Source organism: Bos mutus, chromosome 5 (assembly GCF_027580195.1).
Source record: "Bos mutus isolate GX-2022 chromosome 5, NWIPB_WYAK_1.1, whole genome shotgun sequence".
NCBI lineage: Eukaryota > Metazoa > Chordata > Mammalia > Artiodactyla > Bovidae > Bos > Bos mutus.
The window spans coordinates 72,362,331-72,389,915 of NC_091621.1; the positions used below are offsets into that span (position 1 = coordinate 72,362,331).

Sequence of the window (27,585 nt, forward strand, 5' to 3'; positions counted from 1 at the left end):
TTCCCCCACTGTTTACTGTGGACACACCCGAGGCCCCTCGACTGGAGTGACCTGTACCTTGGGAAGCACAAACCTGTGGAAACATGTCTGTATCCAACCAAGGCTGGCCCAGCTGGAGATGGCAAAAATGAAGTTGTGTTTTCCCTTCTCTAAGGAAGAACTGCTTCCCAGGGACAGGGCCATGTCAGAGAGAGAACTGACAGTCAACTCTCTGTAAAATCTGAGCAGGTAGAGTTTTACATGCTACAGTTCTTGGGTCACTCAAGCCTGCTGTGATGCTCTGCTGCTGCCCAGGCTGGAGGACTGACTTCCAACTGAATTTCAACCAGTTTGAAAAGACGGTAAGCATTTGCTTCTGCTGTAGGTCAGTTCTAAGACTTGCGTGCTACTCCCCACCCCCACATCTTAATACAGAGCTGGCATGAGTGTGACAACTGACGCTATCTTAGACTAGATGGAGTCCGGTAAATACCTGTTTCAAACAATTCCATTATTGCAGATGCAGGCGTCTGAGTTTAATGTGCAGGCATGCGGACAATCTGTGGGAAGGGCAGTGACAGGCGAGTGGAGCCTAGTTCAGGCCCTCCCCCAGAAGGCCAAGGTCAGTGTTAGCGGTCTGTGCTGCTGTTTTCCATACAGATACAGCTCAGATCAAGTTAAGCACCCTTTTATACAACTGAAGAAATACATTAATGCACACACCAAACTAAAATTTGCCAAGTTCAGTTCTGTATATTTTCATATCTTTTCATAGATGCTAAGTGAATGCATAAATCCTAGATTCAAGAGAACACAGCTACTTCTATAAAAAATAAATTTTATTAACAAAATGAGCTCACATTATAAAAGAAAATGAACCTTTGCTAATTTCTTGGCATCGTCTTTCTTACCAGGTACAGCACTGTAGACAACAAAATCAAAGACCAGTTGCTCTGCCTGAGGCCTGTGAAACTGTGACAAACGGGCCACAAGTCATCTTTCACGTTCCTCCCACCACCGACCCGACGCAAAGCTGCTGTGACTCTCACTCCTCCTCAGCCTGTTGCCTTACCTGCCTGGCTACGTAGGCCTGGGAAGGACACACGCCTAAAGTTTAAAGGGAGAGCTCTTTCCTCAAACACTGCTGAGAATCCAGACTGCGAGGTTCTGGCTGTAACTCCTGAGAAGGTATCTCAAAAGCCGCTTCTTTGTTCTTCGAGCCAGAGCCCACCACCACCGAGACCCACCAGCTGCGGGTCTTCCCTTCCTCCGCTGGGGGCTGGCAGCTGCAGTGGAGGACGCAGGGGTCCGGGGATGTGGAGGCGGCACGGGCCTTCCCCTCAGAACTTCTGAAGGAACTTGAGGACCAGGTCCCGCAGGCGGACCCGGAGCACCTCGTCGTCGTCACAGATGATATGGGTCGAGTCTTCCTCAATCTGGATGAGGGTCTCGGCTTCTTGCAGCAGGACGATATGGCCCTTGGCTGTGTCTTCTACCTTGATGTCGCTGAAGCCGTGCTGCACCGAGAGAAAAGGGGCAGGAAGGCATTTTAGCGTCTGAGATGCTCCTTCCCTGGTGGCTCACACGGTAAGTGAGGACTTGGCCTGCAGTACAGGAGACCCGGCGGACTCCAGTTCATGGGATTGCGAAGAGTCGGACATGACTGAGCAACTAACGCTTTCACTTTCCTTTCCAGCGTTGGCTACACTGAACATTCTAGAAACTGGCATTTTGGACTCTCCTCAATACAGTTCTTCAGAGCAGTCCCAGGACCTACTACAGCAATAGAATTCCAGGTGAAGCTCCCAACCATGCAAAAATCTCATACAAAACACAACAGAATTCCTACCACCTGCTTAAGCTTTTGTGTATCATCTGAGGAGCACATCAAGGCACCTGGGTTCAGGAGGCTGGGTGTTCCATCCCAGCCTCTGGGCCACACCTGTAAAAACCCTCCACCCTGTCCCAGGAAGATGCCTTCCTCACCACAGGTACCAGTGACCTTGTGATCTGGCAAGTCCCTGCCAAAGGGGAAGACGAAGCAGTGTATCAAATACTTCTCCAGGGCCCCCTCCCATGCTAACTCAGAATTTCCTTACACATTAGATGTAAAGTTGAGAAAGAAGAAAAGAAGTGGAAAGAAGAATGATTTGCCTGAGAAGGACACAAGATAGGTAATAATCATGACCTAGGGAGGTTCTCCGTCTTTGGCGCAGAAAGGGATGTTCCTCCTGCATGAGATCGGGGCAGAAACTGGAGTGGGAAATAGTCGGGTCCTAGAGATCAACTCCTGGGAAAGCCAGACAGAAGTAAATAAGATCTTTCTGGGAAAGCAAGGTGTTTCAAGTTTTCAAGAAACAAGTGAAGTGTGAGTCCCATCAGTACAGCCGGGGGCGAGACATGGTCAGGAGGAACGCTGGTGTGTGCACAGCACATGGGGTCCCCAAGGGGTGTCCCCACATCTCTAGGGGTCAGGGGAGCCCAACAAAGACAAAGCCTTTAAGATTGGAAAGCACCGAGGTACTGAGTTAGTCTGGACAAAAGGCAGTAACTAACTTAGAAGAAAATCTCTTTTCCTGGAATAGTTTCTAGTGCTAACTGCAGTTCTTCCCGCAAGCAGCAGCATGAAAAATACTATCTTTAGCCAATTGCTTCTCTTTTCTGTCAAGGAGTCTAATTTTGATGCCAAAACAGTGGTCTCTGAAGCCAGAATTACAAAACACTTTCAGGTTAATAAATTCTTTTTCCTCTTACTTGTAGTCATGAAATCTATTCCACCAGCCACCAGGGATGAAGAGTGGGAGGGGTGCTGACCTGGGGGAGGGACCACCATCCTCCACCATGACCGCCTGCTTCTCTCTCCCATCTGGGAGTCACTGGCCCCACTCCCTGAGCGCCAGGGGATCAGGACCCCTCTGCCCACACCACACTGGCATCTCCTCTGAGCCGGCCATGCAAAGGGTCTTCTCATACAAAAGTGGGGCCCTAAGGGGGCAGACCCTTCTTTCCTGGCCGGCCCCCTGCCCGATGTGTCACAGCTGTTTCTCAAGAAAGGCTCCTCTTTGGTCTGGCTCCCACAAGAAGTGGGGCTGGGGCGCAGTCTTGTGGCAGCCTGGTAGTGGGGTAGGGGGAGGAAGGTCAGCTCCCCTCTTAACTCTAAAGCTCCCGCCTGGTTCGGGGACAGCGCACGGACTCCCGGGAGGGACACCAGCGTGGTCAGACGGCGCATGCGCAAGCCCACAGCGCTCACCTTCTCCAGCGTCTGCACGAACTGGTCCACAGGGATGGAGCCACTCAGCAGAGGCTTCAGAACCTTGCAGTCTGGAATGTCGTCACTTGCCCGCTTTCGCTTCTTGCCGCCTGTGGGCTGGGCGGGCCTGGGCGGAGGCTGGGCAGGAGGAAAACAGGGGTCTCGTCAAGAAATCACTTAGGAGCCCCAGGTCGGTGCAGGCCACCCGTGGGACCCTCTTCCTGGGAGGGCCAGGGCCTGGCCCGGTGCCGCTGTGCCCTGTGTTCAGGGCTGTCCAGCTGGATCTCCACACAGTACACACAAGCTAAAGCCAACGAGCCACAGAATCATCACCTCAGCTGGCAAAGACACCTTCCTTTTAGCAAGATCCGTTTTTAATTTTCAGTCGACTCAATTCAGTCGTGTCCGACTCTGTGACCCCCGTGGGCTGTAGCCCCCCAGGCTCCTAAGTAAATTCTTAATAACCCACGTTGGCAGCTGGGCCTGGAGCAGTAGGTACCAGGGCTGAGGACACAGGCTGTGGGGCCAGACTGACCGGTTACAGTCCTTCCGTCGAGAAAATGAAGGGCAGAGCGACTGCCCCTACAGTGGTGATAGTAGAGGACTCTGTGAGGCCTAAATAAGACAATGGCTGGTCAGGACCTGGTCCCGCGCCCAGCACCGTAAGCGGCTGCTACGGGCACACAACCCTGGGGGATGACAGTGGCAGAGCCCAGCCCTGACGGGGGTCCCCACAAGGCTGAAGACGGGGGCCCAAACAGCGGTTCCCAGCCCTTGGCCTGACTGCTTCGGGGCCCCCGAGGGCAGGGGCTGCGTCTGCTGTTGGGTCTACCTTCCCTCCCACCTCATGCCTGCGGGCTCAGGACGGACACCCGATGAGAGTTTGTCTCCTGAGCACCACTGGGGGAGCTGATGCTCTTGGAGCTGTGATGGCTCTAGAATGGTGGGCGGCCCCGTCCCTATGAATAATTGTTTCTCCTCTCTTTTCTCTCTCCAAGGCACGTAGCCAGAGAAATAAGTAGTGCCCTTCCCTTCAGATCTGGTCCCTCAGGAAGTCTGACCTCTACCATCTGCTGGTGTGGGCAGCACTGTCCTGGCAGCTGGCTGGAATGTCGGCACCTTCTCAGGAGGAAGGGTTCCAGTCCCCACAGGCCCTGGAGGTTCCTCTTGCAGCCCAGCCCAGCCTCCCCCGATACCTGAAGAACATGCTTGTTATCTTTCGTGTGCAGCACAGCCGAGACGGTTGCCAAGGAAATGCCAGGCTTAATCTCCATGGGCACCAGCGAGTCTGCAAGCTGGGAGCAAAGACGGGGGTTTCAGTCAGGTTCCCTGTAAACTGGGGGCAGAGGGTGCTGCAGCCGTGCTGCCCAGGGTGAGGGGTTAGGAGGCCACGCTGGGCCACCGTGCCCAGCTCAGGGATGGACGGTGAGAAACCGAAAGTTGTACAATGACAGCAGGAGCCTTTAACGCCCCACTTACATCAGTGAATGGATCACCCAAACAGAAAATCAATACGGAAACACTGGCCTCAAATGATACATTAGCCCAAATGGACTTAATAGAGAGAGAGAACATTCTGTCCACAAACAGCAGAATATACCTTCTACCCAAGTGTACGTGCAACATTCTCCAGGGGAGATCAAACGTGAGGCCACAGTACAAGTCTCAGCAGGTTTTAAGAAGACTGAAATCATATCAAGTATCTTTTCCAACCATATGCTATGAAACTGGAAATCAACTACGTGAAAAGAACTCACACAAGTGCATGGAGGCTAAGCCATGTGCTGCTCTACAGTGAGCCACTGAGGGGATCAAAGAAGAAATGAAAACACCTGGAGACAAATGAAAATGTAAATACAGTGATTCAAAGTCTTTTTAACACATGCTTATATGGTCATTTATGACAAAGGAAGCCAGAATATACAATGGGGAAGACAGTCTCTTCAATAAATGTTACTGGGAAGACTGGACAGCGATATGCAAAGTCTTGTACCACATAAAACAAACTTAAAATGGATTAAAGACTTAAAATATAAGACCTTAAACCATGAAACTCCTGGAACAAAACATAGGCATCTTCAACATGGGTCTTTTATCAATTTTATTTCTGGATGTATCTCCTCAAGTATGGGATTCAAGAGCAAAGATAAATGAGACTGCATCAAAAAAAAAAGCTTTTGCACAATGAAGGATACGGTCAATAGAACAAGAAGGCTGCCTACGGTAAAGGAGAAGGTATTTACAAATGATGCACCAGCTAATCCAGAATTCACAGGGAACTCCTACAACTCCACATACCCACTCTGAAAATGGGCAGAAGACCCGAACAGGCATTTTTCCAAATAAGACATAGAGATGGCCAGTTACTAATCATCAGGCAAGTGGATATCAACACCACAACGAGGTGTCACCTCATACCTGTCAGAATGGTGGTTGTCAAAAAGACAGCAAATAACTGGTGGTGAGAATATAGAGACAGGAGAACGCGGGGGCACTGTTGGTGGGGTGGCAGATTGGTGGAGGTGCTATGGAAACAGTATGGCGGTTCCTCAAAAAATTAAAAACAGAACTACCAGATGACCAGCAAGTCCACTCCTGGGCATTTACGCCAAGGAAACAAAACACTAATTTGAAAAGATGCATGCACCCCTGTGTTCAGGGTAGCATTATTTACTATAGCTAACTAAGATATGGAAGCCACCTAAGTGTCTTCTGATGGATGAATGAAGAAGATGTGACACACACACACACACACACACACGGGATATTAGTCATAAAGAAACAATGAAATTTTGCTGTGACAACATGGATAGACCCAGAGGGTATTATGACAAGTGAAACCTAAAAAGCAAAACAAATGAACAAACATAAACAAACTCAGTTACGGAGAACAAATAGGTGGTTGCCAGAAGGGAGGCAATGACCAATTTCTCAAATAGGTGACCGAGACTGATTCAAGGGGATGAAATGTACATTATGGGAAATGCAGTCCATAATATTGTACCATTATGGTAACAGACTTAGTGTGGTGATCATTTTGTAATGTAGAGATACACTGAATCACCATGTTATTATGCACCAGGAACTAACATGGAGGAAGGCAGGTCAATTGTACTTCAACTTAAAAAAAAGGGCGGGTGGGTGGGGGCTTCCCTGGTGGCTCAGAGGTAAGGATTCCACCTGCCAGTGCAGGACGCACGGGTCCAGTCCCTGATCTGGGAAGATGCCATATGCTACAGAGCGGTTGGGCCTGTGCACAGCTATGGCGCCTGCGCTCCAGAGCCCAGTGCCGCAACTACCAGGCTCACGTGCCCTAGAGGCCACGCTCCGCAACAGGAGAAGCCACTGCAACGGGAGAGCGGCACGCTGCAGCTAGAGAGGAGCCCGTGCAGCAAGACCCAGCACAGCCAAAAATAATATTTTAAAAAGAGAAAAGAATGTAACAGTGTGAAATGTTCCCACTGAGAGATCCGTGCGCTCTAGGCCACGCCGATTCACAAATACCGTTTGCCTTCTGACGCTGCGCTGACAAAGGTCAGGCTGCCGGGCAGACCTGTAAAGCCAAAGACCTGTCCTGGGGCGGTTCACAGACTGCAGTGTGGGAGCCGAGCAGGCGGGGGACTCTCCCTGGGAGGCCCCAGGAATAAATTCATCTCCAAGGAGACTCTGAAGTGGCAGCTCAGCCACAGGGAAATCTATCCGGAGCCCACAGACGACTCAGTGAAGACATCTCTGGGAAGGAGGGCGCATTCACTGGCCACCCCAGAAACAGAGGTTTTCTCTTAATGGAGGCCCCTGAGGGCTGATGACAGGGCTTCCGCTTTGCACATGCAGGGAGAGAGAAGGAGGGTCTACCAGGGAGCTGATCTGGGGGAGAGATGAGCATCCACTAGCTGTAGCAAAACCGAAAGAACCGTGACAGACTTTTAACTCCTTCCTCTCACCTGTACTTCCCAGGCAAAACCAAATGATACTTCTAGTTCTCTCTCTACATCCCACACACAAAGATTTATGTTAAAGCATGTTTCTAAAAGTATTATTTGCAATTTGAAAATGCAGAAATAATAAATATCCACCAATACAGAAACAGTGAAATGATGAGACATTCACGATAGACCATCTTGAATGACACAATATACTTACCTTTACATGACAAAGGGATTATATGATACATGATTCAAACACACCCACAACACGGTGAACAGACAAGGCAAATACACAAAAATTGGAATAGTAATTATGTTTGGTATTCAAACTAGGATTGACTTTTTTTTTTTTTGTCTGTATCCTTTTCCTCCTTATTTCCCAAGTTTTCTAGAATGAACAAGCACACTTTTATGGAAAAATGAATCTTATGACAGGGTCATACAAATCAAGGCCTGAGAAGGCCAAGGGGCCTTAAAAACAAAAGGAGGCTGTCCAGAGCGCTGGTTCTCAGGTGAGGAGCAGGGATCCCACCTGGGCTCCGGAGACCCAATTCTGCCTTCCTTTTGCCTTTCACACTGGAAACTGACACCTGGTCTCTGACACCAGTGGTTCTCCAATTTTAGCGGGCATCAGGCCCACGAGGAGGCTGGCAGAGACCCAGAGGCTGGGCCTCACCTGGAGTCTCTGCCTCAGCAGGACTGAGGTGGGGCTGCAGAAACCTGCATTTCCAACAGGTTCTCAAGGCTGCTGCTGCTGGCGACAGTGGCCCCGCGTACCCCGCTGCGATCCCCATGGGAAGGCGTGCGCCACGTGCCCCAGCACCGCCACGGCCCAGATCAGCTGGGGGCTCTACACTCACTGGGATTAAAGGACAAAATCTTCACAGAATAAAATCTTTACGTTCTACTAAAATGCATGCAAATGATGATCATGCAGGGATGTAAACTTTCCTTACTTTTTGGTCACTTTCATGTCCTCCATCTACTGCTGAACTCAGTGAGACCTGAGCCTCACTGGCAAATGAGGTCCAGGAAGGACGAGACAGCCACAAGCCTAAGGTGGCTAATGACAGAGCTGACAACAGCATTATTTGTTCTCCAGGCTCCGACCCCCTGGGTGACACACTGAACTTTAATATAAGCGGCACTCCAGCAGGCCTGGTGTTGACATCTGTTACTTCATTACTGGAAACAGGAGGAAGGGGACTTCCCTGGTGGTCCGGCAGCTGAAGCTTCGCACTCCCAGTGCAGAGAGCCCAGGTTGGATCCCTAAACAGGGAACTAGATCCCAAATGCTGCAACTCAGAGTTCACGAAGGGCTGGAAGTTCTGGATGTTCACTAAGGGCTAGCTCACTTTTGCTGCAGCCAAAGAGGCAGCTGAAAAGCTCAGCCCGCTTCCCGCTTACCTGCTAAGGGTCTGTGTACCTTGGTTCATCCATGTGTGACACAAACTGCAAAGAAAGCCACCCCAGGACAGTCTTCCAGACTCAAGCGGAAACCTGGGGAAGCCCCGGGAAGCCCAACGCTCACCTCCGGCATGATTTCGATCTTCTCGTACCGACGCTTGAAGGGCAGGGCGAGGACCTCGGCACGCCGATAGGACATGGCGGGCGGCTGGCAGTCCACCATGAGGTCCATGCGGTGGGACTGCGCCGGGGGTGGCTGGGTGTACTGCTCGGGACAGACCACGTGGAGGGGCTGAGGATCGAGAGGGAGGGGTTGGGGGAAGGAGGGCGTGAGGCGGCAGCAGGCCCAGTCCTGACCTCACCCTCCCCAGACGCCACCCAGGCTCACCACAGGGCCGTGCTGAGCTCCCATCCTCTCAAACCCAAGTCACCAGTGACCACAGTGTTGGGGGGGAAGCACGGAAGTTTCAAGGAAAGCCATGGTGATGAGCAAGGGATTTACTGCCTTTGTTTCGTGCATTTGTTTTCTCCCTCTATTTAAGCCACTCTGAGGGTGACATCCAAGGGCCCATTCTCAAAGGGTCTCCAGTCCCTGGAGGGCAGCCTCTCTGTCCCTCAGCAGCACTGACTGGCACCCCGACTCGCTGGCGAAGAAGAGCTGTGGCTTTCTGTGCTCGTCTGGGTCTCCGGTCTGGACCTGTAGGCCCCCAGGTCCTAGGCAGTGGGCGATGGCCAGGCCGTGTCCTCAGTTGTGGAGGACACACCACGTCAGAGTTTTTTGGTTTTTGTTTTTATAAATGTCTTCTTTTATTATCTTGGGAGAAAAATAATTAGGAAGCCAGTGTTTACTTCGGCCAAATACCACCCAACTGGACACAAGTGGTCCTTGTCAAAAATAATACACTGCTTAGGCTTGCTTTTCCTTCCACTTTTGATTTTTTTTTTTTAGAGGAGAAACCTCTTTCAGGGTGGAAAGCCCACTAGTCTGGAACCTGGAGGGTACTGGGCCGAGCATGCTGGGGGGTGGGGGTGAGGACATTAGCCCTCATCTGCAGAGCAAAGTGCACAGACGCGGGAGCAAGTGGCACAGTGGGCCCCCACTGCCCCGCCCCTGTACCTGCACTTCTTTGAGCAGCTTCGACACCTGGATGAAATTTAGTCGTGTATCAATGGGGCAGTAGATGCACTTCATGGCCAAGGGCTGGTAGGGAGCCAGTGCTTCCAGGTACGAGAAGTCGGGTTCTAAGGGGAACGCAAGAAAGGAAATTCAAAATGAAGGCGCCGGGGGCTTCCTTGGCGGTTCAGTGGCTAAGACTCCGCGCTCCCAATGCAGGGTGTCTGGGTTTGATCCCTGGTCAGGGAACTGGATCCCCCGGGTCGTAACTAAGACCTGGTGCAGCCAAGAAAGTAAGTGTTAAAAATGAAAGCAACAGACGTGCGGCCATGTGAGGAAGCGGCTGGCATGGCCAAGGCCCAGCGGATGGACAGCAAGACAGCAAAGGCCCTGCGGGTACAGGAGACAGAGTCCTGACTGGGGGGAGAGGAGTGATCGCTGGGCAGAGAGGGAGAGGCTGGACCAAGCGCTGCAGGCCAGACGTGGAACTGCAGGCAGGAGTGTGAACTCGAGGTTTTCAACACTGACAGAGAGAGATGAGACGATGAAGGGATACCTAAGTAAATGAGGGAGAGAATAAAGCTCTTCTTTGCAACAAGATGCCAACTAACAAATGTAGAAGAAACCATGAAATCGGGAAAAAAAAAAAAAAAAAAGTCATGCGTTGGCAGCCATCGCAGGAATAATTTATTCAGACCAGAATCATCAATAGATGCTGGAAAAATTAGATAAACCTCTGGGGAGGACCAGATGAATAGACAGCCTCAAAGTGTCCCCCAAGAGATACTGATTAATACAAAAGTGGTGACTTCACAGTGGAGAAGTCCGGCCCAGGCCACTCAAAGCAAGAGCTCAAAGATCACCCCCACGCAAGAGACAAATCCCACGCCTCCTACTCGACAGGATGCAAAGAAGAGAAGGATCGTGACCTGCGTCAACAAGACGCCTGTGCTGAGGCTGCTGGCCCATCCGTAGTGCCTGTCCAGCGCCCAGGAACCGTCCTTGCCTCACTGGCCGGCCTGTTCTCTGCGGAGCCCCACTGGAGCTGGCCTGCCAAGGACTGCTTACTCTAACTGAGAAAGCTGCCCACCTCGGGCCAAAAGCATTGGCTTAGTCCTGGCATGAAAAATGACCTGTAGGTTCCTGACACAGCCTGTGCCCCGTGAGGACACCACTTCCCATACGTAGCCCCCGGCTTCCACGCACCGCTCCTTACCCCGGGGAACTCTGGAGAAGGCACAGAGTTTCCAGGTTTCTAAATGCTCACTCTTCCGGTGGATCCTGTCTACCCAAGAAGAACCCAGAAACCCCCAAAGCAGCCTGACCTGCCTGGGGGATGACCATCTCTCTCTGATGGATACTGAGTATCCACTGTATGGATACAATTCCCAGGGGTCACACAACCAGGAAAAGTGTCCCAGAACCTAGCAGACACTGTAAATGATACAGCTTGTGCTCTGGAAGTGCAGCACACCAGTTTAAATATAAATTCCTGACCCAGACAAATGCTGGGTGACACACGTACGGACAGTCATGTAGCCCTTGCTTTCTTTTCAGCTGGCTGAAGGGAAGTTTCTGGTCTCGTGACACTTCTTCTGCGCCTTGTCCTACTGTGCCCACTGTCACATCAGAGCCAACATCCCTCAGAAAGAACAGGAGCTCCCTCTTAGTCCTACTGCTGATAGCCTTCTCCGGATGACTTCCTGTTTAGCCGAACCTGGCAATCAATGGTGAGGCTCTGGGCGGTGTGAACCTTACAGCCTGGCTTCCTCTGCCTGTGGCTAACAGGGGGCCTGGACGGAGCACAGCTGCCCCTACCAGCTGCTCCTCTGAGTGCTTCCGTCACTCGAGGCCAGGCCACGTCCTCCCGCTGCACACAAACCATCCCACACGATGCCGATGTCACAAAAGGCTGCTCGGTGACCACCATGGATCAAGACCGAAACAAGGCCCTCTGTAGTCATGCCTGAACGCAAGACCACAACCCTGTCCAAACCTCAAAACAAGCAAATGCCACCCTGTCCTGGCTCTGTTCTTCTAACCCTCTAGACAAGAATCAAGATGTCCAACCAGAGAACTACTTCCGGTCCTGATGACACCAAGCTGGAGCAATGAGCCCATCTCCAAGATCACCCCAGCCAAGGCCCAACCTGTAAGTTCTTTTGACCACGTCCTGTGAAGCCTCCCGCCTCCCCCTGGCAGTCTCCCCAACTCACTGCAGAGTCAGCACCCAAGTCTGTTTGATTACTGGGATGTTCCTGGTGGTCTCTGGCTGGCCCCACTGCTGAGCACAGGGAAGGGGCCACCTGGCCCCAAGGCTTTGGGCATAACTAGACTCCTCCACCACTCATGTCTTAAAAGTCATTAGAAAACTCCCAGAAGGCAACCGGTCCTTTCTCCCCAGGCTTTTGGGCCAGGCCTTGTAAGAACTCCTTCCTTATAACATTTCACTAAAAGCACAGAGCTGCCCGAGGAGGAGCCACCCACAGTCCCATCTTACAGAGGCGAGTAACCTGGCTGAGGTTACAGTAACTCCGCCTAGATTTCATATCAAGGCTCTTTACTTCAATGCCTATGAGAGTTTCAAATCCCAAGACTATCTGAAGACCCTGATTGATAAGATAATGATTAAGTAAAACCCCAAGCCAGAGCAAACTATAACCTAAGGAGAAAGATCCATCTCAGTCAGTAATTCCTTAAGGGTGAAGTGAGACTGATCACTGGAATTCCTGCAGTTTTTGAATAGCTTACAAAATCCTGTCAACAGCAGTTCTAGACCAAAACCTGTCTCGGGGACAAAATCTACAAAAACAGCTATGAAAGCCCTGTCCAGTGCAGTCACCTAATGGGACACTTTGTTTGTTCTTCTCCTCCGCCTGCTGGTGATTTATCCTTTCGTATTTACAACAGAATACTGATCTAAAGGATTGTTGCTTTTGAACTGTGGTGTTGGAGAAGACTCTTGAGAGTCCCTTGAACAGCAAGGAGATCCAACCAGTCGATCCTAAAGGAAATCAATCCTGAATATTCATTGGAAGGACTGATGCTAAAGCTGAAGCTCTAATACTTTGGCCTCCGGATGCAAAGAACTGACTCACTGGAAAAGATTCTGATGATGAGAAAGATTGAAGGCAGGAGGAGAAGTGGGTGACAAAGGATGAGATGGTTGGATGGCATCACTGACTCAACAGACATGAGTCTGAGCAAGCTCTGGAAGATGGTGAAGGACAGGGAAGCCTGGTGTGCTGTAGTCCACGAGGTCACAAAGAGTCGGACACAACAACAACAACAGTATCATATTTACACCTTACTGTCAATTCTTCCTGGGGTCTCTACGTGGTAGGTAACATCCTACAGGTATTCAGGGATGGTCCCAGTGGGAAGCACAGGGTTTTGTTTGCTGGTTGATTCACCTGTGAAGATGACCGTGTTGAGACTCGACTTTCCCCAGAGCTCCATGAAATGGACCACGTCCCCGAACCGGAGGGAAGGGTGTCCAGTGAAGACCACGCACGGCTGCCTGAAGTCGTTGCTGAAGTCTCCATGGATGCTGGGGTAGTGCTTCAGCTTGTTGGTCTGAATGAGCTAGAGCACGTGTCAAAAGCACAGGAAGAGATGTTAGCCTGCCCATGAAGGAAGGACTGCTGCATGTCAGAGTGAGTGGAGAACATTAAAAATACAAGATAAGGATACAGGTTTTTAACCTACAGTGTGACCTTCTCCAACGATGGGTCTTTGGGTAACACTGGTCTATATGTGTGTTAGTCATTCAGTCGTGTCCGACTCTTTGCGTCCTCATGGACTGTGGCCCGCAAGGTTCCTCTGTGCATGGAATTCTCCAGGCAAGAATGTTGGAGTGAGTAGCCACTCCCTTCTCCAAGGGATCTTCCTGACCCAGGGATCAAACCTGGGTCTCCTGCATTGCAGGCAGATTCTCTACCATCTGAACCACCAGGGAAGCTCTACAAGTGTCATACTTATTGGAAACTTTCATTCAGGCTGTTCTGGCTGGATTCCGTCTAACCCTTCCTTTATAGCTTCCTGACACTCTGAGCCCCAGGCCCAGAAGTCCCCCAGAAGTCTTTGAAGTACAAGTAACTTTCCCAAACTCTGAGCATCACTGAGTTCTGTCAACAACTAACACCTCACACAGTAACCTCGTTTACCAGCACAGGACCACCGCTTGGGAAGGTGGAGCTGTGTTACGTCACCGTGGGGTCTGAAGCACAAGGACCAAGGCTTTCAGAAACGTGCGCGGGAGGCGTGACGTCCTCCCGACAGAGAGCTGCGGTGAGGAACAGGCCACGCACGGTTTCAAACCTGTCTCAAAAAGTGGATGTTCTGAACCATAAAGGTCCTCTTTTCAGTACAACCCCTGGAAATACTCTCCTGCCAATCAGGCCTGACCCAAGACAACACCATATACAGTGAGCACCACAGATGGCCTCTTGTGACACGGCTCAGAAGTCCTTCATGCTGCCCCAGCCCCACTGCTTCACTCTGGCACCAACAAGTCAGATGACAAACACCCACACTTCAGAGACCCTCAGTATCAACTAGTATTGCCTTTGAGAGGCTTAGTGGTAAAGAATCTGCCTGCAATGCAGAAGACCTGGGTTTGATCCCTGGGTCAGGACAATCCCCCGGAGAATGGAATGGCAACCCACTCCAGTATTCTTGCCTGAAAAATCTCATGGACAGAGGAACCTGGCGGGCTACAGTCCATGAAGTCTCAAAGACTCAGACATGACTTAGTGACTAAAGGACAACAACAACATTGCCCTGAGATGCTGTCTGATGGATAAAGAATTGGTGTGAGACATTTCTCGATCCTGTAGTCATTCCTAATGCATACGAGGGGAGCCCGCAACAACTCCAAGCCCACCTGTTGCCATCCCAACAGTGAGGATGAGGCAAGAATGGGGCCATTCCCAAAGGGAAACTCAACTTTCTTTACTCTGAAAGACTTAACCTTTAATTCTAAGAGACTGCTTTCATTAGCAAGACCACCCTGGAGGTCTTAATCAGGGCTCACATGCCTGGCTGGGATACGAATAGTAAACATGGAAAACTCATTGCATTCTTACTTCCTGGTTACATACTAATAAAACTGACATTTTTTATAACCTATGTGGCCCAAAGCATTACTCACCCCAGTTAAATAGATACATGGCTGACTAAAGGACCAGTTCTCTTGTACCCACACATGTCGAAGAGATGACTGGGAATCTAAGAAGAGCAGTAGGTCTTTGCACATAAGTCACTTTTTAGGCGCTCTGATTTTTTCCCCCATTATATCTACTTTTCCAGCTGACTTACTACCTTTTTGACAATCCAGAATTATCTCTGTGCTGTTTTAAGGTCTAAACTACACAGGCAGTGGAGCTGCAGGCAGGAATTCTGTAAAGCAGTTTTTCATCAGTACTAAAGGCAGAAGTGTATTTTCTCATGGACACTGGTCACGTGACACTGGCTATCAATTCCATCACGCCCTAATATCAATAAGTACGTATTAGGAACCCTGATTGTGCAACTTGGGTCTTTTCCCATCCCTAGCTGTGAGTGGGACAAAGGTCATTCGTGACAAACTTGTGGGTAAGAACACGGTAATACCCTTGGAGATCAAGTTCTAAGGAAAGGCTAACTGTTACTAGGGAAGAGGCAGGTACACTTTCAGTGTAAAGCCACCACCGAGCATGTTCTGCCACACTTAATGTTCTGACACGATTAGATTTCTACCCTGAGTTTCACTGTAGTAATGACAAAGTTTGCAAAAGCCTTGGCAGCTGTTAAGACAGTATGAGGGGGCCTTCCTGGTGGCTCAGTGGTAAAGAATCCGCCTGTCAGTGCAGGCGACATGGGTTCTATCCCGGATCCGGGAAGATCCCACATGCCACGGGACAACTGAGCCCGTGCGCCACAACTACTGAGCCTGAGCTCTAGAGCGTGGGAGCCGCAACTGCTGAAGCTCCTGCACCATAGAGCCTGTGCTCTGCAGTAAGAGAAGCCACCGCAAGGAGAAGCCGGAGCCTGCAATGAGAGAGTAGCTCCCGCTCTCCGCAGCTAGAGTGAAGCCCGTGCAGCAGCAAAGACCTAGCACTGCCCTCCCAACCCCTCAAAAGACAGTATGAGGGCTGCATGGGACTTCCCTAGAGGCTCAGTTAAGACTCTGCCTTCCAAGGAGGGGGCGCAGGTTCAATCCCTGGCTGGGGAACCAAGATCCCAGGTGCCACATGGTGCAGCCAAGAGAATTAAAAACAGAAACAGACAGTATGAGGACTGCAAGTAACTTGCTCAAAACCTTCCACTTGACGTCTTAGTTAATGAAAGACCCCTCCTTGGGAGTAGGAAAACAGTAATAAGATTTAAAATAATTAGCAGGACATTTGTTGCAATTTACTCAAGTCAAATAGTTAATTGCATAATATGTCAGTCAGTGAAATCCCTATACATAAGTACCTGCACAGATGTACCTAACTGGATGGCATTTTTACAAAACGAAAACATCCGTGTTCCCATTCGCACATCAAGAAACAGCATCACCGGCTCCTCAGAAACGCCCCTTGTCCGCTTTCCAGGCCCTGCCCGCCCCCACGGCTGTCTCTGTGATGACCACTCTCCTGACTTCTAATATCAAAGGTGAGCTTTCTGTATGTGTGAAAGTGTTAGTTGCTCAGTCATGTCCGACCCTTTTGTGAACCCATGGACTGTAGCCTGCCAGGCTCCTCTGTCCATGGGATTCTCCAGGCAAGAATACAGAAGTGGGTTGCCATTCCCTTCTCCAGGGATCTTCCTGACCCAGGGATTGAACTCGGGTCTCCTGCACTGCAGGCGGATTCTTTACCACCTGAGCCACCACGGAAGCCAAGAACACTACAAGACGTTCATATGATGTGCTATGAAATATTAGGCAGCAGCAATAACAGTGAGGCACACAGAGAAAGGTTCATCATTTACTGTTTGGTGAAAAACAAAAGTAGTCACGAAACTGGGCACACACAGCTGTATAAAAACACGACTGGTTCTGTGAAGAAGGGGGAATTTTTCTGTTTTTTAAATTGAAATGTTGTCATTTTCATCATTAAATATTTACACCAAGGACATAAGCTATGTTTAGTATCTTATACTAAAAAACATAACTTAGTTGCTCAGTCGTATGTCTCTTTGCAACGCCAAGGACTGTAGCCCACCAGGCTCCTCTGTCCATGGGATCCTCCAGGCAAGAATACTGGAGTGGGTTGCCATTTCCTTCTCCAGGGGATCTTCCTGACTCAGGGATTGAACCCATGTCTCTGGCGTCTCCTGCACTAACAGGTGGGTTCTTTACCACTAGCGCCACCTGGGAAGCCCTTATACTAAGACACAACCAACTCGTAGGAAGACTTTGACAATAAGTAAATCTATTTTGCAAAAAGGCAGTAGTAGATACTAGAATAAAATTCCTCACCCAGTCAATGCAACAGAAGTAGACTATGAACTGAGCAACATACTGGAAATGTAAGGTGTTAATAAGAAGAGAAAGTAACACATCTTCAGTTAGCATATTCACGCCACCTTACAAGGCAAACAGAAGGCTGTATCAGTTTATCTCCACATTTCTTAATTCTAATGATCTGCTATTTCCACCCACATACCTTTACCTACATTTCTTACTTGCTCTGACCTAGTGATTCCATTTTCTTACCTCAGCATGAGGAAAAGGCGGTTCTGGGAGGTACACCTTAGTCTGTTTGTTGTGACAAAGCCTTTAAAAACAAAAAAGATGAGCACATTAGGCACGGTACACAGAGGCATTTGCTGCCACCTAGTGGTTAAACAGTGCAAATACATGCTGAGGTTTAAAATTTTCCTGCCAGTGAATCTCACTGTAAATAGCTGGCATTTATAAAGTAATTAGGATGTAAGTCTCTTGTGAGCATATTTTTAACCTTTGAAATTCCTCAATACATTTTTTCCCTTAAAACACAAGCTTCTTATTTTGGAGTAATTTTAGATTTACAGAAAATTTGCAAAGATAGTACAGAGTTCATCATCTCACTGTTTTGTTAAACTAAGACACTGACATCAGCACACTACAGTTACCTAAACTCTAGACTCTACTCAGCTGTCACCAGTTTTTCCACTGATTTTTTTTTCTCCTCTAGGATCCAAGATACTGTATTTCATTTAGTTGTGGTCAGTTTTTTTGGCTGTACCACAAGGCTATAAGGATCTTAATCCCCAGACCAGGGACTGAACCCATGCCTCCTGCAGTGGATGCACGAAGTCCAAACCATGGACCACCAGGGAATTCCAAAGTGACCAATTCTGAGTAGAAAGTAATTTTCTGTTGAGACAGATTTCTATTTGTACATGTACCAGTTCATAAATAGCAGAATTTGGTAAGTCTAACTGGAGAGTAATAAATCTCTCCAGGAACTATCTTAATTCAGAGACACTGACTGTTTTAGGTAGTCTGTTTTTCCCTAGTCAGATGTGACATTTAAGACACGGAGATTTCTGGAAAACAAATATGATAAAAAGTTAATCAAGGTATGTGGTGCTCTGTAGGTCTGACATTTTTAAGTTGGGGGAAAAAACACATGCAGTGATTGTTAGAACCCGCTTCTAAGAATCCTACTAAAGCAGAATTAAAGCATTTCAACATTTCTAACAGATATTACTTTTGATGGAATAATTCAGGACTCTGGGGGTCTAGGTTTAGTCTTAGCTTCATTACACAATCTGTTATCTAATTTTTCCTACCTTTGGTTGAACTCGACTTTAAAAACATCACTTTTTAAAACATCACTTCCACAACTCCTTTGTGGAAGAAGATGTAAAACACAAAAACAAGATACTTTTTGAAGGGTTACTTATTAATAGTGTCTAAACAGACAATAGTAGTGTCTTTATTTCAAACTCAGTAAGAGGGATAAAAGAGCTTGGTTTAAAACTTTAATGTTGAGTGCTGCAAAGGATAATATATCAGTTAGCATCAGTATATAAAAGTATAAAACTAAAATACTTCTGTCAAAAAATAAAAGAGATAAATGCATTTCATGCAAAGATGGGCACAATAAAGGACAGAAATGGTATGCCTAACAGAAGCAGAAGATATAAAGCAGAGGTGGCAAGAATACACAGAAGAACTATACAAAAATGATCTTCATGACCCAGACAACCATGATGGTGTGATCACTCACCTAGAGCCAGACATCCTGGAATGAGAAGTCAAGTAGGCCTTAGGAAGCATCACTACTAACAAAGCTGGGATTCCAACTGAGCTATTTCAAGTCCTAAAAGATGATGCTTTCAAGTGCTGCACTCAATATGCCAGCAAATTTGGAAAACTCAGCAGTGCCCATAGGACTGGAAAAGGTCAGCTTTTATTCCAATTCCAAAGAAAGGCAATGCCAAAGAATGTTCAAACCACCACTTAATTGCACTCATCTCACACGCTAGCAAAGTATTGCTCAAATTTCTCCAAGTCAGATTTCAATAGTACATGAATTGAGAACTTCCAGATGTTCAAGCTGAATTTAGAAAAGGCAGAGGAACCAGAGATCAAATTGTCACCATTTGTTGGATCATCGAAAGAGAAAGAGAATTCCGGAAAAACACCTGCATCTGCTTCACTGACTATGCTAAAGCCTTTGACTGTGTGGATCACAACAAACTGTGGAAAATTCTTCAAGAGATGGGAATACCAGACCACCTTACTTGCCTCCTGAGAAATCTGTATGCAGGTCAGGAAGCAACAGTTAGAACAGGGCATGGAACAACAGACTGTGTCCAAGCTGGGGAAGGAGTATGTCGAGGATGTATATTGTCACCCTGCTTATTTAACTTATATGCAGAGTACATGATGAGAAACGCTGGGCTGGATGAAGCACAAGCTGGAATCAAGACTGCCAGGAGAAATATCACTAACCTCAGATATGCAGATGACACTACCTTTATGGCAGAAAGCAAGAAGAACTAAAGAGCCTCTTGATGAAAGTGAAAGAGGAGAGTAAAAAAGCTGACTTAAAACTCAACATTCAAAAAACTAAGATCATGGCATCTGGTTCCATCACTTCATGGCAAACAGATGGGAAACAATGGAAATAGTGACAGACTTGATTTTTTTGGGCTCCAAAATCACCGCAGATGGTGACTGCAGTCATGAAATTAAAAGACGCTTACTCCTTGGAAGAAAAGTTATGACCAACCTAGACAGCATATTCAAAAGCAGAGACATTACTTGGCGGACAAAGTCTGTCTAGTTAAAGCTATGGTTTTTCCAGTAGTCATGTATGGATGTGAGAGTTGGACCATAAAGAAAGCTGAGCACCCAAAATTGATGCTTTTGAACTGTGGTGTTGGAGAAGACTCTTGAGAGTCCCTGGGACTGCAAAGAGATCAAACTAGTCAACCCTAAAGGAAATCAGTCCTGAATGTTCATTGGGAGGACTGATGCTGAAGCTGAAACTCCAATACTTTGGCCACCACATGTGAAAAACTGACTCATGTGAAAAGATCCTGATGCTGGGAAAGATTGAAGGCAGGAGGAGAAGGGGACAACAGAGGATGAGATGGTTGGATGGTAGCACCGAGTCAATGGACATGAGTTTGAGCAAGCTCTGGGAGTTGGTGATGGACAGGGAGGCCTGGTGTGTTGCAGTCCATGTGGTTGGAAAGAGTCAGAAATGATTGAGCGACTGAACTGAAATGCAACGTGGGGGACTCCTCTGGTGGTCCAGTGGCTAAGACTCGGTGCTCTCAATGCAGGAGGCCCAGGTTCAATCCCTGGTCAGGGAACTAGACCCCACATGCTGTAACTAAGTGTTCATATGCTGTAACAAAGACCCAGTACAGCCAAGCACATAAATATTAAAGAGGAATGAACCAATGAGTGCCATGTGCTACCCTGGATCGGATCCTGGAGGAGGAAACAGGCATTGGTGGAACAGCCGGTGTAATATGAATAAAGCCTGGAGTTCAGTTAATAATACTGTGCTTACGTTAATTTCTTAGCTTTGATACAGAATGCATGACCATGTAAGATATGAACATTGGGGGAGGGGGGAACCTGAGGAGAAGGTATATGGGAGTTTCTGTAGTATATCTGCAGCCTTTCTATACTTAAAATTATTTACTAAAAGGAACAAGTTATTATTGAAAAAACAAATTCAAAAGACAAAACTTAAAAAAGGGCCAAAATGGGAAACAATGTCTGTAGATATAACAAAGCATTAGGATCTTTAATACATGTATAGGGTTCAAATAAATAGATAAAGGTACAACACCTCTGGTACGTAAATAGGCAAATAAGGAGTAATTTACAGAAGACACAAACATTTTTCTGGAAAGCAATTTAGATTTGTATGATGAACATTAAAAGCTATGTACATCTTTTGTTCCAGTAATACTATTTTTAGTAACTTACCCAAAGCGGATGTAGTCATAAATATACAGAATGATATTAATCGAAAATTTATCACTAAAAGGAAAAAAACTGGGAAAAGCCTGTCCACCCATAAGACAACAGTTATGTAAATTATACTATGTATAAATGATGAGTGATGATGTCATAATGCAGTCAAGGAAAAATGATGGTATCAAAGATTTTCTAATGCTCTAATCTAGTATTGGGCTTCCTTGGTAGCTCAGCTGGTAAAGAATCCGCCTGCAATGCAGGACACCCCGGTTCGATTCCTGGGTCAGGAGGATCCACTAGAGAAGGGATAGGCCACCCACTCCAGTATTCTTGGGCTTCCCTGGTGGCTCAGCTGGGAATGAATCTGCCTGCAATGCGGATTAAAAAATTTAAAGGCAGGATTCACAATTAAATATTCAGCATGATCCCTACATAGAAAGATGAAATACATCAGAATCTAATAGTGACATTATTTCTGGTAGTGGGATCATGGGTTCGGATTATTTTTTACTGTTCTCTGTAACTTTCTTTTTCTCTAGTAAACATGTATTACACTCATATTAAAAACAAATAACAAAAAACAGGAACTCAAAAACCACCTACTCTTACCGGTCCCGAGTCCTACCCCATCAGACATTCTGACAAGAGTGGATGGAAGCACAGACACCAGTTAGGACACTGCCCACAGGGCTGGTCCCCGAGCCTGCATCGTTCAGTATTTTCAGCTGAGGCTCTGGATGAAGACGTTCAGGACATGCTGATGAACGTGCAGCGATCCTCATGTGGACTGCCACCTAGTCAAGATTACCTTCCCATAATGCGGAGAAGAGACTTCTAATCAAAGAAGAAATCCAATGGCCGCCAAAAAAAGTGACCTTTTATTGTTAGTCACTAAGTCAAATATAATATAAACAACAACAAAAAGTCCTATGAATGAACATGAATAATACACACGTTGGACGGAGAAGACTGAATTTAAAAACAGAAAAAAAGGGCCTTGAGCACAACTAAAATGGGAAGAAAAAAACGATACTTAAAAGTGGGGTAGGCAAGCGTGACTTTGGGATAATCTGTGCGAATATGTATGCTGCGCAGTTGCTGTTCAGTTGCTTCAGCACGCCAGGCTTCCCTGTCCTTCACTATCTCCCAGAGTTCGTGAACGTTGCACAGAATAATGTACAAATCCTCTTAAATCAGAGGCTTTGTGGACTATTGTGCCCATTAGGTCATCACACCAGTAGACGGGATTAAGCACACCTGTGTGTCACAACCCCATCCCCGGGTACCATTAAGTCCGGTGTGCAATTTACAGTATTTCCTCCTACCCTGCCTTTTTGTGGCCAGGTGAGTTAGATTCAAACATCTGTCTAAACAATCCTGAAAAGGTTCACCCACTTCATATTGTTCAATAATTTACCCATCCTAGGATTTGATCAAATAATTTCCTGTTGTAATAAAACACTGTCACCAAATATACTATTGAAATGGAAAAATAAGCTAGTTTTCCCCATCAGATTTGGTATTAAAAATTTCAGAGAACATGAGCTTGGGTTGGAGACTTTTTTTAGCTTTAAGAATGTAACTGCACTTTGTAACAGACAGAGGGAAGCATGTGAGAAGGTAAGTGCATAACAGTTTTATTGTTCATTTTGAAACTGGTGGCTAAGTTACGTCTTTGCCTTTCCTCCTTCCCTTCTTAATAACAATTCTCCTAAATCCTAGCAAAGTAACTGCTCTGGGTTTCATTAATACAATCTTCATATCACAGAAAGGAAAAAAGAAAAAAATGAAGGTTTCACAGTAAGGTGAGAAAAAATAAGATTATTTCTATTTCTTTTTAAATTAAAACTAAAAAGCTTTTTCTTTTCCTATTGCTTGACTGTAGGGATCACAGGAAAAACAGAGACCTACCACTCGGCAAAAATCTGTGAAAACTCCAGTGAACTGTTAGCCACCGGGGAGATGAAGTAGAAAGGGATGCTGGAGAGGCCGGCCGAGTCGATGTACTGGTACAGGCACTCCAGGAGGTCGTAGATCACTCCCGAAGGGTAGCAGGGCACCAACACGTTTCCTCCATTCCGAACTGTCAGTGCTAGAAGGGTGGAAGCCACAGGACACTGTAACTCAGACGGACTTCATTAATATTAAAAACAAAAAAGAAAAGAGAAGAGCTGAGGCCAGAGGGGGGGAAAGTAGCATCAAAAGAACAGTTTTATACAGGGAGGACAGAACTTTACAAATTATGTTTGCATTTCTTTCATTTTTCCACTTCTGTTCCTATAATTCACTTCATTTGGGTAACAATCAACTTGGTTTTTTTGGGGAAAATGTACCAAAAAATTAATATTCTATCAACTGAGATATTTGGTGCAAAAAAGATTTTCATACCCATACATGGAAAAAAAAACCATGTAATCTTGCCTCCACTTTAAATGAATAACAAATACACTATTTTCTTAAGCAAAAGTCATCAAAGCAAAAATTTTCATCAAAACATAAAGAACAAAAAAAGATTTGAGTTCTGATTTTCAGTTGCTTGCTATGTAGTTCAAATAGCAATAAAATCAGCAGTATTATAGTGTGTAGGTGGGGAGGACCCTGAGTTATTTTTTTAAAGGAACAATTTTAGTACGGATTCTCAGTCACTGGTCCATTCAACAAACAATGGACTTTAAAAAAAATATGAACTATTTATTTTTGGCCCGCTGGGTCTTGGTTGCTGGGAGGGCTTTCCTCCAGTTGTGATCAGGGCTTCTCACCGCAGCAGCTTTTCTTGTTGTGGAGCACGGGCTCTAGGGTCTTGGGCTTCAGTAGGTGTGACTCCCAGGCTCTAGAGCGCAGGCTCAGCAGTTCTGGTGCACGGGCTTGGCTGCCCTGAGGCGTGCAGGAGTTTCCTGGATCAGGGATAGAATCCACGTCTCCTACAATGGCAGGAGGATTCTTAACCAACTAGACAGCAAGGAAGTCCCAACACTGACTTCTTTTGAAGACTAGCACCAGAGTGGGAGGGTCCAGAGGCTTACTGATGATCACCTGAGGGATCAGCAACATCTCAAGCCCAGGGACCAGGGTGTGCAGGCGTGGATTTGGGTTTTCAAGTTCCCAATGGCAGATGAGATTCGGGACAGACCATCCCAGCGCCTTCTCTTTTCAGCTCCTGCTCAGAACTTTGTTTCATTTGTCTCTGTTTGGGCTCTGATCATTGCTGAGTGACCCATAAGGAAATAGGCCAAGTTTTTCCATTTGACTCATTCTAGTGGCATTTTCTTCCATGAGTGTTTTGTCTATAAGAAAATCCTCTATTCTTTAAAGGCTTAAAATCAGTTATCAAATGAGGAATTGCAACTTATAACCAAAATCGTAGTAGAAACTGTAACTGGCTGAGACAAGTCAAGCTCTCAATTTCTTTCTTCGTCTAGTTTCCAATATAGATGAAAACAAGCAAAGTTAGGGCACAGAACCTGAACTCTCTGATGCCTTCTATCCTCCTGTATGTCCCAACTCTCACATCCGTATTCTCCAAGATGCTGTGCACGGAGGACTGGCTGACCCGCTACTACTGGAGTAGGAACCAAGGAAAAGATGAGAGCGCTGCAGGGCTCCAGTCCCACTCCATCTCAAGCTGTGGGACCTCAGGAAAGCCACTGCAACCTCCTGGGCCTCAGCTTCCTCACTGCTTACGAGAGGAGTGAACTAAATCGGTGGTTTTCAAGCCTTCTTTTGTAGGAAAATTGCCAGAACATGATAAACATACAACTTCTCCACTAGGCCTCCTCTCCTCAGACAGTCTGACTGTGGCACAGCCTCAACATGTGAGGCAGCTGGTCAGCGGACCCCTCTGAGCAACAGGGGATTACATGGAAGAGTCTTTCAAGATCCAAAGCCCTTGGATTCCATGATTCTAGAGTTATAAACACACATACAAAGTCTCTTTGAAACCAGTCCAATTGTTCTTCCAAGCTAAGAGTAAATTGTCGTTGTTCAGTTGTTCAGTAGTGTCCGACTCTTTGTGACTCCAGGGACTGTGGCCTGCCGGGCTCCTCTGTCTGTGGGATTTCTCAGCAAAGAATACTGGAGTGGGTTGCCATTCCCTTCAACAGGGGATCTTCCCAACCCAGGGATCAAACCTGCATCTCCTGCACTGGCAGGTGGATTCTTTACCACTGAGCCACCTAGGAAGCCCTAGAGTAAGTTACTGGTACCTTAAAATCAGCAAAGAATAAAAAAGTCTACAACTATTGGCAAGGGAAAATGAAATTTCACAGACAATATTAGAAGACAACCACTTCCCTCCCCCAGAGCTGAGGTAACAGGGCTGAGGGGCCTGAGCTCATGAACTCCTCTTTGGTAACAGTGATTGAATGAATGTGTCCCCTGAAGTTCATATATTGAAGCCCTAACCCTCAATGTGACAGTGTTAGCAAGGGGATCCTTTGGGAGGTGACCATGTCTATATGAGGTCATGAGTATGGAGCCCCCATGATGGGATTAGTGCCCTTATAAAAAGAGGAAGAGGCCCTGGGCCAGCCTTTCTCTGCCATCTGGGGACATAGCCAGAAGGCTGCTGTCTGTAAGCCAGAGAGAGGGTTCTTGACCAGAACCCAGATGTGCTGGCCACCGCATCTCTGACATCCTAGCCTCCAGAACTGTGAGAAATAAGTGTTGTTTAAAGCTACTAGCCTTTGGTATTTGTTACAGTAGCCGGAGCTAAGATAGGAAGCGACCTACATATTTCTAGAAGAAATGCAGCATTTCTAGACTTTACTGACAATTATTCCAAAGAAGCATACATTTATTCCAGGTAGAAAATACTCAACAAGTCTCTCACTTATAGTCCCCCCCTGCCCCACCCAAAGAAGAAAAAATAATACCAAGCAAATATTTTTGGGGAAAAAATACACCTGTTCAATGTATCCCTGTTGTGAATTCAAAATATTAAGTCTTTTCAGTGCTATTATTTGCAAAGCAAAGACAAGATTATTTCCTTCTTTAACTCTGCTTATCCTATAAGCACTCCTGACCCACCTGCAAAACCCACCAGCAAGAAGCGGTGGGCACCTGCCAGCAAGAAGAGGAAGAGTTTCTATATAAGTGGGAGAATGTTGAGCATCGGCTGTATAATTGCTAAAAATTCAAACTTACCGTTATAACCACCATTCTTATTGTGCCTTCAGATTTAAGTTGCTTAAGAACTGCTTTTGTTGACAACAGTAGGTTTTGAAGGATAAACAGAAAGCGTGGAAATAAATGAGGGAAAAGGTCATAATAGGGGGCATCAACAGGGTGTGAATGTGAAGCAAAGGGAGAAAAAAGTACCACAGGAGCAGGGCGATCACAAAATAAACGTGAACCATTTCCTCCCATGTAGGACTTTCCCGAGACACATACCTAGGTTGCTGCAGAACTCACCCACCATGCTATCAGGGTTTGCGGTGGGAATCTGGGTAAGGCCTGTCAGGATGAGAACATCGCTGTTTTTGAGAGATGCTTGGTCCATGGGCTGAAAAACCACAGAGAACTAGGCTTAGTATATTAAACAAAAAAAGGTTAGGTATCAGAAGGAAAGGAAAAAGAGAACACAATCAACGGTCTTTCCACGTCCAACTTGTCAAGAGGTCATCTCACTTCCTTTTACAACATGCCTATCATTGAAGAGTGGTTGCCCAAGGGAGATGGGTACCAATGGGAGGGAACTTTATGGGGCGATGAAAAGTTCTGACATGCTATGAAAACTCACAGAAGTCTGGGGAAGGGTGGATTCATGCATATAGATGACTGAGTCCCTTTGCTGTCCACCTGAAACTACCACATTATTAATTAGCTGTGTGTATGCTTAGTGTGTATGCTCAGCTGTGTCAGTTTCTTTGTGACCCCATGGACTGTAGCCCACCAGGCTCTGCTGTCCATGGAATTTTCCAGGCAAGAATACTGGAGTGGGTTGCCATTTTCTCCTCCAGGGGATCTTCCTGACCCAGGGATCAAACATGGCACCTGCACTGGCAGGGTTTTTTTTTTTTTTTACCACTGTGCCCCCTGGAACTCCATTATAAAGCAAAAAGCTAAAAAAAAAAAAAAAAAAAGGATAACCCCCCAAAAATATGAAAAAAAAAAAAAAAAAGAAAGAAAAGAAGCTCTTTTTAAGCTATCTTACACGTATCATCACAAATTTGAGGTGGACCTCAAATCTGAGCCTGTACCAGGATCACCTGGAGGTGGAGTGCTGCCCCCACCCCAGGGTTTCTGATTCAGGTTTGAGGTGGGGCCTGAGAAGATGTAATTCTCATGAGCTCCCAGGAGATGCTCCTGGTGGGAATGTGGATGGTGGTCTGGAGACCGTGCCCTGAGATCCACTGCACTGTACAGTCTGGTTCTCAAAACAGCCCTGCCACGTACAGGAAACTGGGATCGCTGTGGAAATACAGAGGTCGAGACTCAAAAAGCTGGGGTGCTTTTCCCCAAGAGTCAGTGGCAGAGGAGAGAGGACAATGGATCAGGAACCAGAAAGGTA

General features: G+C 46.9%; 1 protein-coding gene across 1 annotated transcript; it reads right to left on the bottom strand.

The window, feature by feature from the left end:
- Window positions 1-800: 800 nt before the first annotated feature.
- LOC102264813 (integrator complex subunit 9) lies at window positions 801-26,615 on the bottom strand. Its single transcript, XM_070371017.1, has 9 exons — window positions 26,466-26,615; window positions 22,989-23,169; window positions 17,361-17,421; window positions 13,090-13,261; window positions 9,680-9,804; window positions 8,687-8,854; window positions 4,426-4,524; window positions 3,230-3,367; window positions 801-1,496 (listed from the first exon to the last, which is right to left on the bottom strand). The coding sequence occupies exons 1-9, from the start codon at window positions 26,572-26,574 to the stop codon at window positions 1,320-1,322; spliced, it is 1,230 nt and encodes a 409-aa protein (XP_070227118.1). The 5' UTR covers window positions 26,575-26,615; the 3' UTR covers window positions 801-1,319.
- Window positions 26,616-27,585: the final 970 nt, after the last annotated feature.